At 46.9% G+C, this 19980-nt stretch overlaps 1 protein-coding gene across 1 annotated transcript; it reads left to right on the forward strand.

Moving 5' to 3' along the window:
- Positions 1-1046: 1046 nt before the first annotated feature.
- Positions 1047-15713, forward strand: LOC146181121 (uncharacterized). Its single transcript, XM_084576258.1, has 3 exons — positions 1047-1228; positions 13610-13662; positions 15191-15713. Exons 1-3 carry the CDS (start codon positions 1176-1178, stop codon positions 15685-15687), a joined length of 603 nt encoding a protein of 200 aa, XP_084432384.1. The 5' UTR covers positions 1047-1175; the 3' UTR covers positions 15688-15713.
- The last annotated feature ends 4267 nt before the right edge of the window (positions 15714-19980 follow it).

The following is a 19980-nucleotide window of genomic DNA, read 5'->3' on the forward strand; positions in this document are numbered from 1 at the left end:
TTTTCTAACCCCTATTCCATCTTTATTCCCTAACATTTCAGCGAAATTCACGCCGGGTAAAACCCCTGTTTCATTAAAGAGTTATGCCTCTCTCTCTTTAAGTGATTGAAAGTGTGCAGAGTTGGCCAGAACATAACTCGAATATTAGACACTCCAGTGCAAAGCAAAAAGAAGAAATGGGCATGGGCAGGACATGTCGTGCTAAGAGAGAATAACCGATGGCCGCTATGTGTGACAAATTGTATTCCATGGAAACGAAAGCGTAGCTAGAACCTCAGAAAATTAGGTGGGTTGATTAGGTTGAAAACTTCGCAGGGGTACATTGCATGCACCCAGCACATGACTGGCATGACTGGGTTAATTAGATGAGTATGGGAGAGGTCTCCGATCTGCAGTAGCTATAGCCCGGGTAATGATGATGATGTTGATGATAATAATAATAATATATTCGAGTACTTTCACGGAGAAGTCATCTGCAACCTGGTTTTTGCTTCCATGACTGCTCTGGTTTCCCTACTGATTATTTTTATCGGTGTGCTATAATTTACTTCTTTCATTTTTGCTGTGATGCCGATGTTGGCCACGTTCTTTATCGACCGCGCATAGCAGAGAAATGTGTCAATTTGATTTCGGCATTTTATACATATAGAAAAAACACACCAGATGTGCACTGGCCACATTACATGAGCTGAATTCATTAAAAGCGTTCTTGCTGCTGCTTTTTTATATCGTCTTTGGAACAGCGAAATTTCAAAATGTCGAATTCTATTTCTACTTCACAGCGTTTTTGGTCGACCGTTTTACCATCTGGTTTCTTGAGGCCGCCTTCCAAATTAATTGGGTTTGCATAATTAGCACGCACATGGCGCTCCCGCGGGACTTTTTATGGCTAAATTTAAATATTCCTAATGCAAAACTGCGCGCTTATTTTAGTCAGAATTATGTAAATGAAGAAATAACGATTTCTAGGCGAGCATAAACGTAATTTGTCACGTCGGGAATACGTGAATAAGGTTAGATAAAAGTGTGACGTTTCTTATTTGAGCCGCATGATTTCCTAACAAGGAGTTCCGAGTCATATAAAACTTGAGCTTTGCCACGCCTTATAAAGGACTTCGATATTACAAAAAAAAATACATTTGCAGGTGTCTACATCTGAGTCTTTATAGGAAGCCATGGCGCCTTGTCCTTTCTACATCATATTGGCAGTGTATGCCCTTGTTTTCCAGTAAGTATGGTATCTTTCAAAGTGGCATTAACTCTGCGTTTTATTAAACGCGTTCTGCTAGGGAGAATACTCATCATGGGTTCCGCGCAGGCAACATATAAAAAGGGAAATTAGGTGCGAAGAGAACTCAATGTTTTGCCTTTTTTAAGTAATTAGGCCTGCTGAGAAACAGAAAATAAGAATTAACGTTAATGTCATCAAGATATTAAAACCATCAAGGGCCGTAAACGCGATGTTAGCACATACGTCTGATACGCCTTAGTTGCCATAAGAGAACTGTTTGAACAGTTTCTGATGATAAGATAAGCTGAAACAATGGTATTTTTATGTTGCAAGCTGGATCACTGCGTGATCGAATCATCGTCGCACACCTAAGTTGACGCCTTGTCGTTGTGCCTCCTTATAGCACGTCTATCGAAACGCTGTATTGCTTAGCTCATGTGATAAAAATAGAGACCTTTAGTTTAGCGCTGCCGCTTACCGCGACCGTCTACCGCTAACGCGCACCGTCAGCATAGCACGCGCTGATTGGTCCCCAAATGCAGTGTCCGCCCAAATTCGACAGGAACGTGGCGCCATCTGTCGCCATTGGGGTGATCTGCGCATGCGCACTGACGCTCGGGCGGTAGCGGTAGGAGGTAGCGGTAAGCGGTAGCGCTAAACTAGAAGTCTCTATTATGGCTTTGAAGCGCAGATGTTTTAAATAAAAAGAAAACTAAAGCTGAACGACTGGAGAATATGAATCCGACTTACAGCCCGTGATCGTGATGGTATATTTTTGATATTTCTAATAAGAACTTCAAATTATTACCAAGCCTTCCTTTGACATCCTTGAGGAATAAGTACATTAACATGAACTAATGCTTTGGATAAAATATACTTCATATTCACTGTTTCTCGGCGGTATTTTCAATATTTACACTTTTCGTGTGATATAAATATACCTATCATATACTCTCGCTGTAATGTAATGTAAAGATATCGTGGCTCGCATAGTCGAACGTTTGTTTTCAGCTAGTGCGGGAAATGACATTGCTAATTGTCTGTATCTCAAAGTGCCAGTTAAATACGTTCGAACGGTGTTATACTGTAACTTCATGTTGAGTGCAAATATAACGATGACACTGTGAGCTGACCTCCTAACCACATCAAGCTAAGCGTGTTTCACATGCAAAAGCTGATCCTTTCGCATTAAAGGTTTAGTCAGGCCCATTAGGATTACCTAAACCTAATGAACCATATCAGGGTAATTACGGCAATATGGGCTCATAGAGCAACCTACTACGCTTATGTGACCTTACGTAAGTTTAGGCTGATTTAGGCCTATTGTGGTAGTTAAGCCTAACATGCTAAGCTAGGTATAAGTAATTATGTCAGTGAGTGTTCAGACACGTTCAAACTTCATTTCCCATCTGGTGCCTCGCAGATGTTTAATTAGCGTTAATTAAGCCTAAATAGTTTCGATCGTGACCTTGGCCATAGTGGCCATGGCATCTGGCCACTCATTGCGAGTCTCAGTATAACTATGAATTCAAACATAGGCTTTGTTGTTCTATAAGCGTTTTCGCTTTTATAGCCGCATCATAAAGCAAGATATCTGTTCTACAAGAGGTTCAAGCAAAGCGGAGAGGTTTCAAAGTGCAGTGGTGTTAACAAACATTTAATTCACTTAAAATCTGCTTTTAAAGGGAAACTGTATTTTTTTTAACTTTTTGAGCTTAAAATCACCATCACAGTTCTTAGACTCCCCTCTTCTAGTACAAGAAAACCGCGTCTCAAAATGTCAAGTATTTCAAAGCATCAAGAAACTGAAACGGAAAGCAGATTTCGACCAACCTGCGACCAAACAAACCAACCTATGAGGCCCCCAAGGTACAACCAACAATCTCTTCTTGTGAGCGTTGATTAGCTAACTAGCGAGTGGCAGCTATAACTCGCAACTGGAGTCACCATTTTTAAAAACTGACCAAAAGCAATCTGAAACGTATGTCTTGCAGTAAACGCAGAGCCAAATACATGTAGACTGACATGCATCCAGACGTCACGCCCCCAAGGTCGCCAACGAAAATCTCCCTGAGTGAATGAATGGAAGGAAGTTCAGGAACAATATAGGGCGGCACGACCACAGTCCAGTGTTCTCGAGCGGCATATATATCAATACGTGGTGTCAGAAGAAATCCCTAAATGAATTGTTCAAGAAGGTGTAATGAGGGAGTTTGTTTGAATACTTGGAAGCATATTCCCTTGAGCGTTCGGTGGGCTCACGACATTCAGACCGGGTCATGTCGGCCCATGGCTCGTAGACTATTCTGTGTTAATAAAGCATTTTCTTTGTGAGCTTGTGTTACTAGTCAATTTGAGGCGAACGCGCAACCATCATGTGTGCAAGTTCATTTTGACCGCTCGGGACTGCTATTCTGTTTCTACGCTCCCTATAACCTTGATATTACGTCACATATGAGAGTGATTTCCAGTTTTTCTTGACATAGGATACGAACCAAATAGAAAATATGAGATAGCCTTCATGAGTGCTAAAATAGATGCCTCTACAGCTGCATAAGAGACCGACATTTTGTTCTCAGCTGCACAGGCAGAATTTGAGCAGTCGCATTCAGAATGGTAGTAATAAGCATCTATTAGACTATTAATTCTTATCAACACTTGGTCCTATAGTTTCGGCGTTCACTCTATTTTCCAGGCATGAAATCGTTACACTATGCATTAATTTTTGCTTCATCGACGACAAAAATTTTCAAAACTAATTTATGCTCTTCGTCATATGTTTTTCAAAACGAGCTCTATATATTTTTACATTTCTCTGCTGCGTGTGATTTAACTGCCTATTTTATAAAAGGATCTGTACTGTCGTCATCGCGTCTGCCGTCATCCAAAGTATCAAGCTGAGAAAAAAAAAGAGTAGGGACGTGCGCAGCTCCTTAGCATCACCTTTAGATTATCGCCCAGAGTTCTAAATGACCTTCCTGCCTTGGTCAAAGTTTGCTTGTGTTACTCAATGGCACCTGTTAATTCGATTGTGTTAAAAAACCCGTTCATCACAAAAACCAGCATTGGCGAAGTGGACATCGACGCTATGAGAGAAATGTCACAGGCACGGCTCTGGCAGGTGGCATGGCCATGCACTGATTGTCGGGTTGTCCGAGGTCATGGCATGACCAACTTGGCAGGCGCTGCCAACTTTGGATATCGACCAACAGTGATCTGCGACGTAGGCAAGATACGGTGGAGCTGTCCTAGCCGAGCCGACTGGGGTGAAAAGAAGGCTTATAGCCCACAAGAATACACGAAACCAAAAGGTTTCAAAGTAGTGTTCTCGATTTCGCAGTGCGCCTATGATGCCATCATTCGGCGCAGAATAACTACAAGGATTGTAGAACGCATTTTGAAGCTATGAAACCTCATTACAAAAGCAGAATATTTTTAAAACACCACTAAACGTTGCGGGAACAAGTAGGGAGTGCGGCTCATGAAAACACATGAACGGAAGAAACTTGCGAAAATTTTCTGGTTTCTAAGAGCACCAATAAACGCGACAGATGGTTTACAGTTAGTGAATACCTTGAAGAAAAAGTGTGACAAAGTATGGATTGTAAAGACCGACATACCCATGAAGAACTAGCTATGCACTGGGTGCTTCTCTCAATCGCGGCCGCTTCTCGTGTTTTCCGGCGTGCTGCGGCGCAGACTGCATCCTTCTTGAATGCTGCAGCTCTAATTATATAATTTTTTAAGCTGACGGCAGTCCTCACACAGCGCAATAGACGAACCGTGCGCAGCATCAGATGACCAAAATGCCCCATCCGCTCGCACAAGTCCGCGATCAAATAAAGCGTCGTCTGCGCCGCCGTCTGTTACAGTGGGCTTTTCTCTTTCACTCCTTTCTTATGACATTTCAGGGTGTTTTTTTATTGTAGTTTTGCATAGACTCCGTATATTGAACGACTGTTATTAGTAAGCAAATTCATTGCATATGGTAGCATACAGGGCTATAAGGGAAGCTCGAAAGACTCGGAGAAACACGATGGCGAGCCTATGGACTTCAAAACATGCATTCAGCGGCGTTTTTTTAAATAGATTCCCTCCGGAATGACGCAGCATGCTTTCTCATATATTTCTTCAAAGCTCTCGCCAGCGTTTAACCATCGACTACCACTGCTGGTGCTCTGCGAAACGATAAAAATATATGCGGTAAGACGTATTTTCATGTATTATCATAGGTCGCCGTGCCGATTCGCATCCATATACGTTTCGAGATATTTAAAAAATGCTCTCCTTTGAAATGCCGCTTCATGTCTTGACAATCTGTTCTAGGTTCCTCGTGGTTACTCTGTACCAAAACAAATTCTATGGGGCACTTTGGATCACTAAAGTGCGATCAGGCGAAAGCCTCTATCGCGCGGTGGTCCAAAGCTCTCCATTACGTCACCCATTACTCACTGTTTTCACTCCCACCTTCGCGATGACGTGATAGCCTAAGCTACAAGCCAACATAAAAAATTGACTGGGGTTTAGCTCAGGTTAAGCCTGGATATCTCGAAGCGAAAAGCTTGGGTGATGCTTACGGTTTAACCTATGGTTATGCTTTATGATTTAGGCTATGGATTTGCTTACGGTTTAACTTATGGATATGCTTACGGTTTAGCTTATGGTTATGCTTTGTGATTTAAGCTATGGATATACTTACGGTTTAACTTATGGTTATGCTTTATGATTTAGGCTAGGGATATGCTTACGGCTTAACTTATGGATATGCTTACGGTTTAGCTTATGGTTATGCTTTAGGCGCTTCAGTCTCGGCTTTGCAGCGCCGTTCAGCGAGACGTTCTTGTTTTCAGGGCATCTAGGACGCTCGTTGAGCTTTTGCGCCTGTTATTTCTTCGCTCCTTTTTAGCCAACTCCCGTGATGGCACTTCTGAATCGGTAGTATATGTATCGGCGGCTTGTTAAAGACGCTTCCTGTCTGCTCTTATTTCAATGTCATGTTTACGGCTAGCACGGCACTATGCATTCGTGCCTAAATATACTGTGGACGCTTGGGAGTGAAAGTGGAAAGAGAGAAAGGGGAGTCGTAGTGGAGGGCTATGGAGAAATTGCGACCACCTGGGGATTTTTAACGTGTGGTGTAAGATGTCAGCACACGTTAAAGATCCTCAGGTGGTCGAAATTACTCCGCAACCATCCACTACGACTCCCCTTTCTCTCTTTCCACTTTCACTCCCCCCTTTCTCCCTTTCATTGCAGCACGGCTCAGGTGTCCACAGAGCAAGTGTGACGGATACTGCGTCTTTCCCTTGTAGGGGCGGCGTCGGCGGCGACCACCCGATTCGGTGGTGACCACGGCTGTTGCGACGCGCCTCTTTCTGCCCCTTTTCTTTTTCTTTCTTCTCTATTTTCTCTTCTGTCTGCACGAGGCAGCGGAGGTGGTTCAGCCACAGAGCCAGAGTATATCAGCCCGTGCATTTTCTTTTCCTTCTTCCTTCAGTCGCAACAACCTGCGCCGTCCACGACTTCACTCGTGCTCCTACATACGCCGGCTTACGCAAAGCGCGATGTTGACTAGCGTAGTGAAGCTTTTCGCTTCAAAACCCCGCTTTAACCGAGCCGTATAACGTGCCTAACCTGGCAGGCTGATTCTGATGTTGGCAGCACCTGCCAAGCGTAATGTCAGGAACCCCATTATCCAGTAGTGCGCGGCCATGCCAGCTGATAGTTACCGCCTCCCACGTAACGAAAGCATCACGGTCGAACGGGTAGACTCCCCTGAGGGGGCTGGGGCAGGTAGGTCGCCGCCGCGAGCGGCGGGGGCTATCTTGCCACCGAATATTTATCTGTTGTAGGCCGTCATTGCACCCGCCACCGATTCGGTGGTGGACGACGGCTGTTGTTGCGGCGCGCGTCTTTCTTTCCCTCTTCCATTTCTTTCTACTCTATTTTCTCTTCTGTCTGCACGAGGCAGCGGAGGGGGCTCAGCTACAGAGCCAGTAGCAGGCCTGTGCATTTTCTTTTCCTTCTTCCTACAGCCACAGCAACAACAACAACAACCGTGAGCATGAGCAATTGAATGTTATCGTCTTAATAACAACGTCTTAGGTGCACCATGCCATTAACATTATTTGAAATCTTCCGCTTGCATGCATTCCTATGGTAGCTAAGTTTACTATACACCCCCAGTGTTCCGTTTCAGATGGGAAGCTGATACTAGAATCCAACCCTCCTGAAGCCTCGATTCCCGTGTTAAACACGCTTTCCTTAACCCTTAGGCGATACAGGAGCGTTTGTTCGATAAAGTTAAAGTTCGATAAGATAAAGTTTATATGTAAGTTTCATAGTCTTTCTGGTGATGTGATCATACATGGTTATGAATATTGTCACGTCTCGACAGAACGCCAAGGAGGGCCGAAATATAAGACAGTTTGATTAGTTGCCTAGAACGAGTCTTGCGATCAAGCTTCCTCCTTCTTCTTTTTAGCTCGCGCTTGTGTTCCCATAGTCGTCATCTTTTGCGTCGTCTTCTATGCGGCATTTGCCTCCCTCCTTAGGAAGCATCGTCCCGGTGAGAACAAAAGGAAGTAGGAGGTTAAGGTCAAACTGAGTGGTATGGCTTCATACGCACGACGTGGACGACGTCAGCTTGGTGCTGGCGTTGCTTTGATGTAGACACCCCGTCTGGCATCACCTCATAAGTGACGTCGGTTAAACGTCGCTGAACAACATAGGGTCTAAAGTATCGCCGCAATAGTTTTTCGGAGAGTCCACGGCGGCGAATAGGCGTCCAGACCTACACTTTGTCGCCAGGTTCGTACATTACATGTCGGTGTCTCTGATTGTAGCGTCGTGCATCATGCTCCTGCTGATTTTTGATCCGCACACGCGCTAGTTGGCGAGCTTCCTCTGCACGCTGAGCGAATTATTCGGCGTCCTGATCGAGATCATCGGTGTCGGCATTCGGGAGCAACATTGCATCCAGCATAGTTGTTACTGGTCGACCGTGAAGGAGGCTGAATGGTGTCATGCGAGTGGTGTCTTGGCGGGCCGTATTGTAGGCGAACGTGACGTAGGGAAGTATTTCGTCCCAATTATTGTGGTTCACCTTCTTGGCTGACGACGTGGCCTAAGAACTGCAGCTCCTGGTAACCAAAGTGGCACTTCTCGGGTTTTAGTGTGAGGCCCGCAGATCGTATGGCCTGAAACACAGCTAGCAAATGGAGTAGATGCTCTTCAAATGTAGCCGAAAACACGATCACGTCGTCAAGATACACCAAGCATGTTTGCCACTTATGTCCCGAAAGCACCGTGTCCATCAGTCTCTGAAATGTTGCTGGCGCCGAGCATAAACCGAACGGAAGGACTTCAAACTCATACAATCCGTCGGGAGTGATAAATGCTGTCTTCTCCCGATCCCTCTCATCCACTTCGATTTGCCAATATCCACTTTTCAAGTCCATCGACGAGAAGTAACGTGCCTTTCGTAGGCGATCCAAGGAGTCGTCGATGCGAGGGGGAGGGTACACGTCTTTTTTGGTCACTTTGTTGAGCTTGCGATAGTCTATGCAAAATCGTAAGCTGCCGTCTTTCTTTTTAACAAGTACCACGGGGGAAGCCCAGGGACTCTGTGACGGCTGGATAACGTCGTCTCTAAGCATTTCGGCCACCTGGCGCTGAATGGCTTCACGTTCTTTCGGAGCCACACGGTAAGGATTTTGTCGAATCGGGCGAATCGAGTCATTCGTGATAATCCGATGTTTTGTCAAAGGCGTTTGGCTGATCCGCAATTCTGAAGCAAAACAGTCTCGAAATTGATCTATGAGATCCAAAAGGCGGTCCCGCTCTGAAGAAGACAAATTTGGGCTCACATCAACGATGGTTACGGGTGTCTTGCACACTGATCCTCTCTGTTGCAGTAAGCAGCAGTGCTGCGCATTTGGGAGGCTGTCGAAAAAGGCCACAGTTGTGCCTTTCGGAATTTGCTGACGCTCGTCGCTGAAGTTTGTCAGCAGCAGTTCGGTATGCCCATTGGTCAAGTTGACCAGCCCTCGAGCTATAGAAACACCTCGGCTGAGTACCAGGGTAATTGCCCGTTCGGCGACGCCATCGCCTGTATGCGCCACGTCGCATTTCACTTCAACAAGAGAGCATGATCGCGGAGGTGATGTCACCGTCTCATTGGCGACGCGTAAGGGCAATAGTGGTACTTGCGCATAACCAAGGTCTTCATGGTTATTGGTGAAGGCAACGATGCTGTCGCGTATGCTGATTACAGTCCCATGAAGACGCAGAAAGTCTATGCCCAAGATGAGGTCTTTGCAGCAGTCAGGGAGAATAACGAAGCTGCCAACAAACACCGCGTTTCCTATTCCTATCCGGGCAGTGCATTTCCCTATCGGTGCCAGTAGCTGACCCCAGAACTTCTTATTACTGGCCCAATCCATTCAGTTTTTACTTTGCGCAGCGTGTCGGCCAGTTTCTGGCTAATAATTGAAAAATCTGCCCCGGTATCCACCAGAGCATGTACCTCCAGCCCATCAATGGAAACGGCGAGGTCAGCGCTAACAATGTTATCTGGGTTGATCGTCCCTTTCGGCATTTGCGGCGGAAGCGCGGCAAGGTCGGCGCTGTTAGCTTCGTCGTCATGGCTGATCATCTGGTACGGCATTTTCGGCGGTAGTGCGGAAATGTCAATGTTAGCGGCGGCGTCAGAAGCACGGGTTGTCGGCAATTGCGGCGGTGGTGAGGGTTTCGACACTTTTAGACTGGTTGCAACCTCCCCTCGCGAGGTTGCAGCTCTTAGTTTCCCCGGTGAGGGCTAGGGGACCGCCGTCCGCTAACGTCAGTAGTGTTGCGACGCGTCGGCGAATAACGCTGTGGCGATGGGGAGGAGCGGCGGCGGAAGCCCGGGGATTCGGTTTCCCTGCTGACCGGAGGGTCGTCGTTGATTTGAGCAGAATCAGTGTCGAAGCGGCGGCGAGCAGAAGCAAGCGGAAAGGACTGCCCCTCTTCGCGGTGGCGGCAGTACCGATACACATGGCCAGGTTGTCCGCAGTAGAAACAAAGTGGTCGGCTGTCATAACTGCGCTACCTGTCAGTTCGGCGCAGTTGAGAGCGCCTGGGAGGCGCCCACTGAGGCCCCTGCAGGAACCGAATCTCCTGACGGTTCGGTGAGCTCGGTTGGGTGTGGTCTGGAGGTGGGCGACGAAGGACCGCAGCATAGCTCTCGGGCTGCGGCTCGAGGTAAGGTGCAGGAATGTTGGCCGTGCAGCTGATCGGTTTTGGAGCGTGGTATGGTTCGGAAAGGGGTGCCGCGTTGTCGACTGGATGAGACTCGTTGCATGGTGTAGACGGTGATAGGGTGTGCCGAATTTCATTCCTCACTGTTTCCATGAGGGCCCCTGACGACTGAGCCTTCGTAGTCGTAATTCGCTGCAGCTCCTCAAGGACAATGCCTCTAATGATGTCTCGAAGAGTGGTCGTATCTGTTGCAGTCAGCGCCGCCGCAGTCGTCAGGGCACAGTTGACCGGTCGGTTGTACTGGCGGCACCGGTCTTGGAGGGCTCGTTCGATAGCCGTAGCGTCCTTAACGAACTCACTCACGGTTTTTGGGGGGTTGCGTACCAAGCCGGCAAACACCTGTTCTTTGACGCCATGGATGAGATGCCGTAGCTTCTTCGGTTCACTCATGTCAGGGTCGGCACGGCGAAAAAGGCGAGCCATGTCTTCCGCAAACATAGCCACGCTCTCATTCGGCTTCTGGACGCGCACTTCAAGCAGGCGCAGCGCATTGTCTCGTCGATCCGTTCTCGCAAAAGTATCTACCAGCTGGCGGCGGAAGTCATTCCATGTGGATAAGCTGGTCTCGTGGTTTTCAAACCATGTTCTAGCATTATCCTGAAGGGCAAAATAAACATTGGACAGCTTCTGGTCCGCGCTTCATTGATTGATTTTGGCCACTCGCTCAAACTGGTCAAGCCAGTCCTCGACACCTTCAAACGCGTCCCCGCGAAAGCACTCTGGTACCTTGGTGTTCTGAAGAGTCACCGGCGTAAGGTTGGTATGTGCCATGGCTTGGGGGACCTGACGAACTTGGGCGTTTGAAGAGTCGTTCGGCAGATGGCTGTACTCAGGGGCTAGGCCTAGAAGGCGGCGGCTAGTGCGATGAACAGGAGTGTCAATGTCTGGGATCCGCTGTGGACTGCCGGAAGGAGTCTTAATACCCGGCACCTCCACCAGTGTCACGTCTCGACAGAACGCCAAGGAGGGCCGAAATATAAGACGGTTTGATTAGTTGCCTAGAACGAGTCTTGCGATCAAGCTTCCTCCTTCTTGTTTTTAGCTCGCGCTTGTGTTCCCATAGTCGTCATCTTTTGCGTCGTCTTCTATGCGGCAATATGCTTAGTTCAATGCAGGCAGAACCCAGTCGGAGAAAAAACTACAGAACTCAGTCAAAATACGACAAAATATTCCCTAGGTGCATGTAAACGGCAAAATTTTCTGTAGTTCTTTTAGTTCTATAGATTCTTTACAGCGCAAGGGCATGAGCGCTGCCATATCTCATCATGTGACCTTCCGCCACCTCCGGCCTTCGGGCCTTCTTGTTTTGACGGCTTCTGGCGCGCTGGCATCCGGTGCTACGCACCCGCTGTCGCGGGGGCAATGAGCTTGTAGACAGCCCAAAAACTTCATGTGAATGCTCATAGTATGTGTAGGTGCTTCAGTTCAGTTCAGTTCAGTCGTTCAGTCGTGTCCGACTCTTCGTTTTTCTATGGATCATATCACGCCATGCTTTCCGGTTTAATTTATTTTAATTAACGTTTAATTTAGCCCTGTAGTTCTTTTATTGCGTCCTTCTGACTCTCTGCATTGGATATGGCGTACGTACGTGTCGACAAATCCGTCAGCAAACGGCGCGTCCTTTTTTTGTGTGTGCATTTCCTCTAACGCTTTTTGTAAAAAACATGGTTTCTTGTAAAATTGAATAGATTACAAGTGGATCATCCCCCTCAAACATTTTTTTTAATTATCTTGCGAAAAGGGCAAAAGCATGTTTAGACGGTGCTGGCTGTGACGCATTATGAATAATGTTCCCCATTTAGCCATCTGCACAAAATTTACAGCTCAATATGGACGCGCGTGTAATCCCCGTCAATTGATAAGATATAATTTTACCTCCTGTAAACGTCCTGGATTCAAAAGACTATTACGCTGCTGGAAGACCGCATCAGGCGCTCAGTGGCGTTCACCTGCGCTCGGGCGAAAGTGACTGGGAACTGCACCAGAATTCAGAAACTACAGCCCTACAGAACTACAGCACTGCAGAAACTACAGAAAACAGCTCGATCAAGCGGGGATATATAAAAAATCTTATCATTGCAAATTTCATCAATGACCCGTGAATTAGTTTCATAAAAGCAACCGTAGTGTATTGCAGCAATTGCTTGCCTAAAGCAAGCAGGTTCACTTACATGCATGACTTTCCCTATCGGCACAATCAATTCTTATGAATACAATAATAGCAACGTAAAAATTCCTAACACTCAAGGAAAGCAACGCGGCAGCGGTGCAAAGACGCAATATACAATTAACTCCTGTGAAAACGTCAGGGTCGTTCTCGTATTCCCATGGCTACTGCCGGCGTTAAAATGAACTGGCGCGTTAGGTATAGCCTTTCCCTACAACTCACAGGCGCTTTCTTCTGCCAGAAAGAAACATGAACTCGTGATACACCTCCGAGAAAAACGATGGCCTAGGCCATTATGTGCACTTTATGCAGAAAACATAGTCTGTTCTTCCGCCAATAAACAGCAGCATCATTAGCTCTACTTCCGCGCAGACTACTTCGATATGACAGATGACACCTGCATCAAAGCAGCGGTGTTAAAAGTCAGCCGGCATTCATACACAAGCTGTACAGCAGCAGTCCGCACTGTGTGCGGATGCATTCCGAAGGCCAGGAATAGGGGCCATCCCAGTGGCGTCCCCTGTTTGGGAGAGCGAAACTACTCTCTGTAAACGTTCTATAGTACTTGTCAGTGTTAGTCTAACTTTTTCAATAGTCTATACTTCTGTACTACTTGCCTGTTGTAACTGAAGAAAGTTCTGATGTTACTACAGAAATTTATCTTGTCACATCTGGTTAACTGTCAAAAACCACAGAGAAATTCTGACTTAACAATAAAAAATTTCCTGTACCTTTTTTTTCCGACCGGGATTTTTTTCGTGTGATTGAGACAGCAGAGAGCAAATGTATGCGAAAAAGAATCCGCTGTAGGAGCGCTAACCGTTAACGCTGTTGCATCATAACCTTAAACGCAAAACTTAAATGTTCCTGATGTTTTTTTTTTTATTTTTTTTTTTTTTTTTTTTTTGCAGAACACTACCAAGCAACCTTGCTCACCCTGACAGAAAAATTTCTTCAAACCCAGGTAAATACACATGATCTGGTCTGTACACTTCCTGTGTTTGCAGCCCACCCAAACGTTTGATATCCACTGACATCTTCATTTGCAGACGACCGCGCATCTCTGCGAACAAAGCAAATAAACCATTTTTCAGTACACACAGCTCGTTCCCAATTTTGCCAATTTTTCTTCAAAAAGCGCTAAACATAGCAAAGCATATGCTTAAAACAGCATAATGATTCTTGTCTTGTATCGCCCTTTTTTAGCCTGGCAGTCTGACTTCCCTTAACTGATTACGCTAGCATTCGCTGACGGCATTACCTCGCTCAGAAACGAATTGCAAAGCGTAATAGTGACCAAGATATGCAATTCCATACACTGCGTCTAAACACTTATACGCAGAAAACCAGTACTTTTTAAACTGTATCAGAAAGGAACATCACTTTACATTAATGATGAGATTGTATATAGCGACTCCAACAAATAAAAACTATTTTTTTGAGAACTCCAAAAGTTGTTCGTTTTCGAAGCTAGGAGCTAACTGTTTGTCAAGCGAAATGTAGTCAGCAAATATTAAACAATTACTTGGAGATTCTACTAATGCAGGCTGTCCAGGGGAATAACAGGCCGTGTTATTATCGAGCTTAAGGCCACAGAGCTCTGTGTAGTACATTGTGCGCCACTGAAATTCAGCTTATGCCCATACATAAATCCGGCTTGTAGTGACTTAAGAAATCGGTCAGCACAGAAGCGATTAAAGTGGTAGCTAAAAGACAGAAAAAATTCAGCTTTCTTACCAAAATAAGACCGCGCGTGTGTGTGTGTGTGTGTGTGTGTGTGTGTGTGTGTGTGTGTGTGTGTGTGTGTGTGTGTGTGTGTGTGTGTGTGTGTGTGTGTGTGTGTGTGTGTGTGTGTGTGTGTGTGTGTGTGTGTGTGTGTGTGTGTGTGTGTGTGTGTGTGTGTGTGTGTGTGTGTGTGTGTGTGTGTGTGTGTGTGTGTGTGTGTGTGTGTGTGTGTGTGTGTGTGTGTGTGTGTGTGTGTGTGTGTGTGTGTGTGTGTGTGTGTGTGTGTGTGTGTGTGTGTGTGTGTGTGTGTGTGTGTGTGTGTGTGTGTGTGTGTGTGTGTGTGTGTGTGTGTGTGTGTGTGTGTGTGTGTGTGTGTGTGTGTGTGTGTGTGTGTGTGTGTGTGTGTGTGTGTGTGTGTGTGTGTGTGTGTGTGTGTGTGTGTGTGTGTGTGTGTGTGTGTGTGTGTGTGTGTGTGTGTGTGTGTGTGTGTGTGTGTGTGTGTGTGTGTGTGTGTGTGCGCGCGTCTGCGCGCGCGTGCGTGCGTGCGTTTCCGAATTCGCAGCTACTGAAAAACGTAACATCAGGCAACCCTACGTCCAATCAGTGGGCTGCCATCTTAGCTACCGTCATGCTCGTGAGTTTTCACTCCCAACGCCAACGCGCCGGATTTTCTGGAGAATGGGGCCTTTCACACTGTTGCGTTAAAAAAAAAACCAGCCGCCTGATATGAACACGTGATTCCGACATTTCAATTTCACTCTCTGCAGGTCCATTACCCGTTGTCTCAGCTCGAGGACTCACGCCCCCCAATTCCCCTGGTGGTTCACCGCCACCATCTCCATCGCAGTTTCAGCCACCCCCAATTGGTCACCGACCTCCAGTTCCGCCGCCGCGGCAAGAAAAGTACCCTGAGGTGTTCTCGCCTCCAGGTTCACCAGGACAACCGTTGACACCCGTGCCTCCGCCACGTCCACCGCCACGACCAGCCAGGCGGCCTCAACCGCGACCACCTGTAAGCTCCGGGAGCCCAGGAGGTTTTGTAAACGCGCCTGCTGGATCCTTCCCTCGACCTGGCTCCCCTTCGAGGCCTGGATCTTCCTCTCGACCTGGCTCCCCATTGAGGCCTGGATCCTCCTCTCGGCCTGGATCCCCGTTAAAGCCTGGGTCACCTCAACATCCCGGAGCGATTCCGGTGTATCCCAGCCAGCCAAGTATTAATCCTAGCCTGGTTAAGCCGCCATATCAATACAGACCGGCGAAATAAACTCTTCTATCGGTTCGGCTGGCACACGAAGGCATGACATTTTATGGCTGTTGGTTGCACACTTTATTATAAGTATCTTAGGGCTAACCTAGGGCTATAAGGGCGTATGACTTCCGTCTGGTGTACTCTATTCAACTACCGGCACACACTGGATCTTTTTGTCAACACTAGTGTTGTCCTGTACTAGCAATAGCTATCTGCAGGCAAATGTTCAGTGTAAATTAAGATAAATGCTCCACTAAGTCGAGGCTACCAAGCCCAGTATGGGTACCGCGCAAAAACCGAGGGGGCAGCACTCGCGGAAAACAGGCAGCGCCACGAATGGGCGCCGGGCGATTTTTGCCGGGACAGGCCCCGCCGCCTGGGCAGGGCGCGCGCTCGAGAAAGGCGGCCGTAGAAATGTGATCGAGGTCTGCGCCGCGAAATGGTGGCAGTTTCAGCAAACTGGAGTGGTTTAGCGAAGCATAGACAATGCAGGAGACACGCGACACAAGACAGAGAGACACGGACGAGCCCTGGCTGGCTGCTGGGACTACAGAAGGAGAAGCGCGCGCAGTTGGGAAAGGTGGAGTAAAAAGCGAAGGGGAGGAGATAAAAAAACACTATAAAAATGTAAAAAAAAAAATTGTGGCGAACACCCGTCCTCCCACGTGTGGTACAGCTTTACACAAAGCCAGCCTCGAACGTTCCAAGCGGGACTAGCTGAGAGAAAAAAAAAAAAGGAAAGCTGCGGGGAATGCGGCGGAAAAGGATGGAACGAGTATGAGAGAATAACAGGAATAAATGAAACGGAAACCTAAAAGGAGAAAAAAGCCTGAAAAAAATAACATGAAAAACCTGAAAACTCGAGAACGATTACCGGGGTTAGACAATGCCGCAGGCGCTTATATTAAGAAGAAGACTTGAAAAGCTTTAACTATTAGTATGGTGAGGCGGTTGCCACTTTTTCGACAATAAAGGAAAGGATAACAGATTCGCAGTGATCGCTCTGTCCACGTGGTGCTCACGCACGCGGTCGCTGATACAAAGAGAGAAAGAAAAAAATGAAATAGAAAGGCAGGGAGGTGAACTAGGCGATGCCCAGTATAGCTACCCTACACGTGGGAGGGGAACAAAGGGAGAAAAGGGAAAGAAAGAGCGCCAAGGAAATGAGACTATCACATGTCCAGATATCTATAAGAGCGTACACTTAAAATCTTGAACTCAACCCGTAGTCCTTTAAAACTTAAGGAGCGCCTTCACTGATTTTCTTTATGAGGAAGGAGTCATCTAGGGGCCCAGAATCTTAGCTTCACTAGGATCGCGAGAGTCCAAGCGGCGGAGTGTAGCAGCCAAGAAGGCACGCTCACGCTCAAACTTAGGGCAGTCACAAAGTATGTGCGTAATGCTTTCTACACACCCGCACTGCTCACACGTTGGGGAGTCTGCCATTCCGATTAGATGGGAATAAACGCCATTCCTAGCCACAGTCGACACAATATTGTAGCATCACAGCGGGGCAGGCTGAATGGTACCTGCAGTTGAAGTAACTGGTGAAAGTGGTGCGAGTCTAGCCTCCAGGCGTAGGTCAGGATTGTCCAATTACGTTTCGGGCAATCAGTCGAAGGTGCCTTGCTGCGTCGGTTCTTTTCAATGGTATCTCGACAATGTTGGCTATATCGTAAGCCGGTCGAGCAGCATCGTCAGCTAAGTTGTTGCCAACAATTCCACTATGGCCGGGTATCCACTTGCCTGCTGGTGCAGATGTCGAATATACGCTACAAGTTGCTCATGGCCGCAATGGCTCAAGACCTACTGAATACATTTTAGGGGACGTTTGGAATCACAGAACACAGACCATTTTTTAGGAACGTTTTCAGAGATATACATTACAGCAGCAGGAATTGTGGCCAGTTCTGCTACATCAGGGGTAGCCTCATGCGAAATCAGATGCTCACAGGAATGTCGACGGCGAATGCAGAGCAGGTAGAGGTTCCATAACTACAGCGCGAAAGACAGGACAGAGATGGAGGGACACCATACAGCGCTGAGTCCTAAGTTGCGAGTCCATGTTATGGATCATCGAAAACATCAACTCGCCCGACAACTGCTTCAGTAGAGGTTACCGAGCCATCTGTATAGACATGAATACGGTGCCAATAGTCATTTGTGCAGCAATAACAGTGTCAGTTGCTGAAAGGCTGGCAATATAAGTGTGATTTTTTCGATATCCCCGGAATAGCAAGCCGCACACATGGGAGCTTCAGGCACCACCGTGGCGTCGGAGGTCGTGCTGCAGGAGTGAACTGGTTTGGCATGGAAGACTGGTGCATTGCTATGATTTTTGCAAATGCAAAATGTGGTTTCTGCAGAGGCATCTGCGCAAGGTGATGCTGTGGAACTCTTGAAATATGTCGTATGTGCATTCGCAAAGAGTCTAGAGCAATATAGGTTGAAAGCGGGCGGTCTTTGGCGAGTACAACACTTCCCAGCGTGCCCTCCAGGTAGTACAATGTCAGGCCTTCGCATATGCCTGGGCCTCCCTCTTAAGGGAGGGAGGCCCAGGCAAAATTAAGTTAGGACGGGGGAAGGTAACAAGTGTCAGCCAGCCGCTCGGCCACTTGTTTGGAGCAGGATGGAAAAACGAAGGATGGCGAAAAGAAATAAGTAAACGACAGGCTTGAGGAAGGACAAAGGAAACTGCCGAGGAGGAGAAGGGAAGTAGCGGCAGAGCGAGGAAGGAAAGGGTGTGAAAGGAAAAAACAACCGAGCTGAGAGGGAGGAAAAAATAATGAAAGAAAGAAAAAAAAGTTGCAAAGACAAATTTGCGAAAATAAGCTCAAAACATATAGTCAATACGCTATTAAAACGCTCTCTTCTCGATGGTTACTCTCTGCATTGTACTCTTACTCATGCAAGACCACAGGACAGCTTAAATAAAAATTATGCGATGTTCAACTGCATACACGAGCGCGGCCCACTGGGTGCGCACGGCGGTCCCAGTACACGCGCATTCCTTTTGTCGGCCTGCCAACTGGCACCATGCAGATAGTGCAGATGCCCTCGAGTTGCCCGATTTCTTGTCGTTTTTTGTTTTGTTTTTTTTTGACGAGTTGAGAAAGACTGATAACGCAGGTGAAGGTAGTGTGCCCTCTTTTGGAAAAAAAACGCATCCCGGAAAATCTGGACGCGCCAAATCCGAACGTGATTGCCACCGCACAGAAACTCTGCTGTAACAACAGAAAATTTTCTGTAGTTTTTCTGACTGGGAGGTGAGTAAAAATGTGTGCAACCCAGTGAATGAAGCTTGGCAGTTTATTTGTGGCCATAAAATTTCGGCGAATAGAAAGCCGTAACGGCGAATCCGACCCACACACAGCAGATCCGCAGCGTCTCCGCGGCGCGGCCAGACCAGTATTATTCTTACACCGTGGACCAGACGCACCTATCCAGAGAAGAATCTCCTTCCCGCCGCAATTGACGGGCGTTGCTGTGCGAGTTAATCCTGCACGGTGCCCATATTCTCTTGATTTCCTCTTCATCGTCGCTGAAAGTGTGGGCCTAAGCAGATTACATACCTAGTGGTATTAGACATAATATAAAGGACTTAACTTAGCCATCATTAGCCAAATTATACCCACCTATGGGCGACGCCCTCTTCCATATTACACCAACTAACCCGGTCACTTGACCCCTGTGAACTTCACCTCATCCACCCACCTAACTTTCTGCCGCCCCTGTTACGCTTTCGTTCCCTAGAAATCTAATTTTTTACCTTTAACGACGACCGGTTATCCTTTTTTCGTACTACATGCCCTGCCTATGCCCCTTTCTTCTTGATTTTCACTAGAACGTCATTAACTCGAATTATTGTTCTGACCCACTCTGGACGCTTTCTATCTCCACGTTACACTTACCATTTTCCGGTCCATTCCTATGTGCCTTCCCTACTGAAAAAAGCGTATGAGGCAATAACCTCACATTTTCTCACACAGTCTCAATCAATTCACGTAAGAAATCACATACAAGTCGCATATAATTGCGTAAGATCTCATAGTTTCTTTTACATTAACATATATTATGGAAGACATTTTATGATAATGATTTTCATCGTATGAGAGTCTAAGTGATTAGATGAGATTGTGTGAGGTTATTGCCCGTAGAGCTTTGCTGTAGGGCTGTAGTTTTTCAGTAAGGCTGTCTTTAGCATAAGTAGAACCCTTTCCGTTAGTCTCCACGTTTCAGCCCCACAGGTGAGTATAGGTAAGATGTAACTTATATATTTCCTCTTTAGCGATACCGGTAAGCTGCTAG

The sequence above is a fragment of the Amblyomma maculatum genome, chromosome 8, assembly GCF_055883805.1.
Source record: "Amblyomma maculatum isolate TAMU_Amacu chromosome 8, ASM5588380v1, whole genome shotgun sequence".
Lineage (NCBI taxonomy): Eukaryota > Metazoa > Arthropoda > Arachnida > Ixodida > Ixodidae > Amblyomma > Amblyomma maculatum.

What these genes read in the sequence shown, in the direction of transcription:
- LOC146181121 (XM_084576258.1), top strand. Translation starts at nt 1,176, where the DNA reads ATGGCGCCTTGTCCTTTCTACATCATATTGGCAGTGTATGCCCTTGTT. An exon ending in GTGTATGCCCTTGTTTTCCA is followed by an intron (nt 1,229 to 13,609) that starts GTAAGTATGGTA and finishes TTTTTTTTGCAG; the next exon opens with AACACTACCAAGCAACCTTG. An exon ending in AAAAATTTCTTCAAACCCAG is followed by an intron (nt 13,663 to 15,190) that starts GTAAATACACAT and finishes CACTCTCTGCAG; the next exon opens with GTCCATTACCCGTTGTCTCA.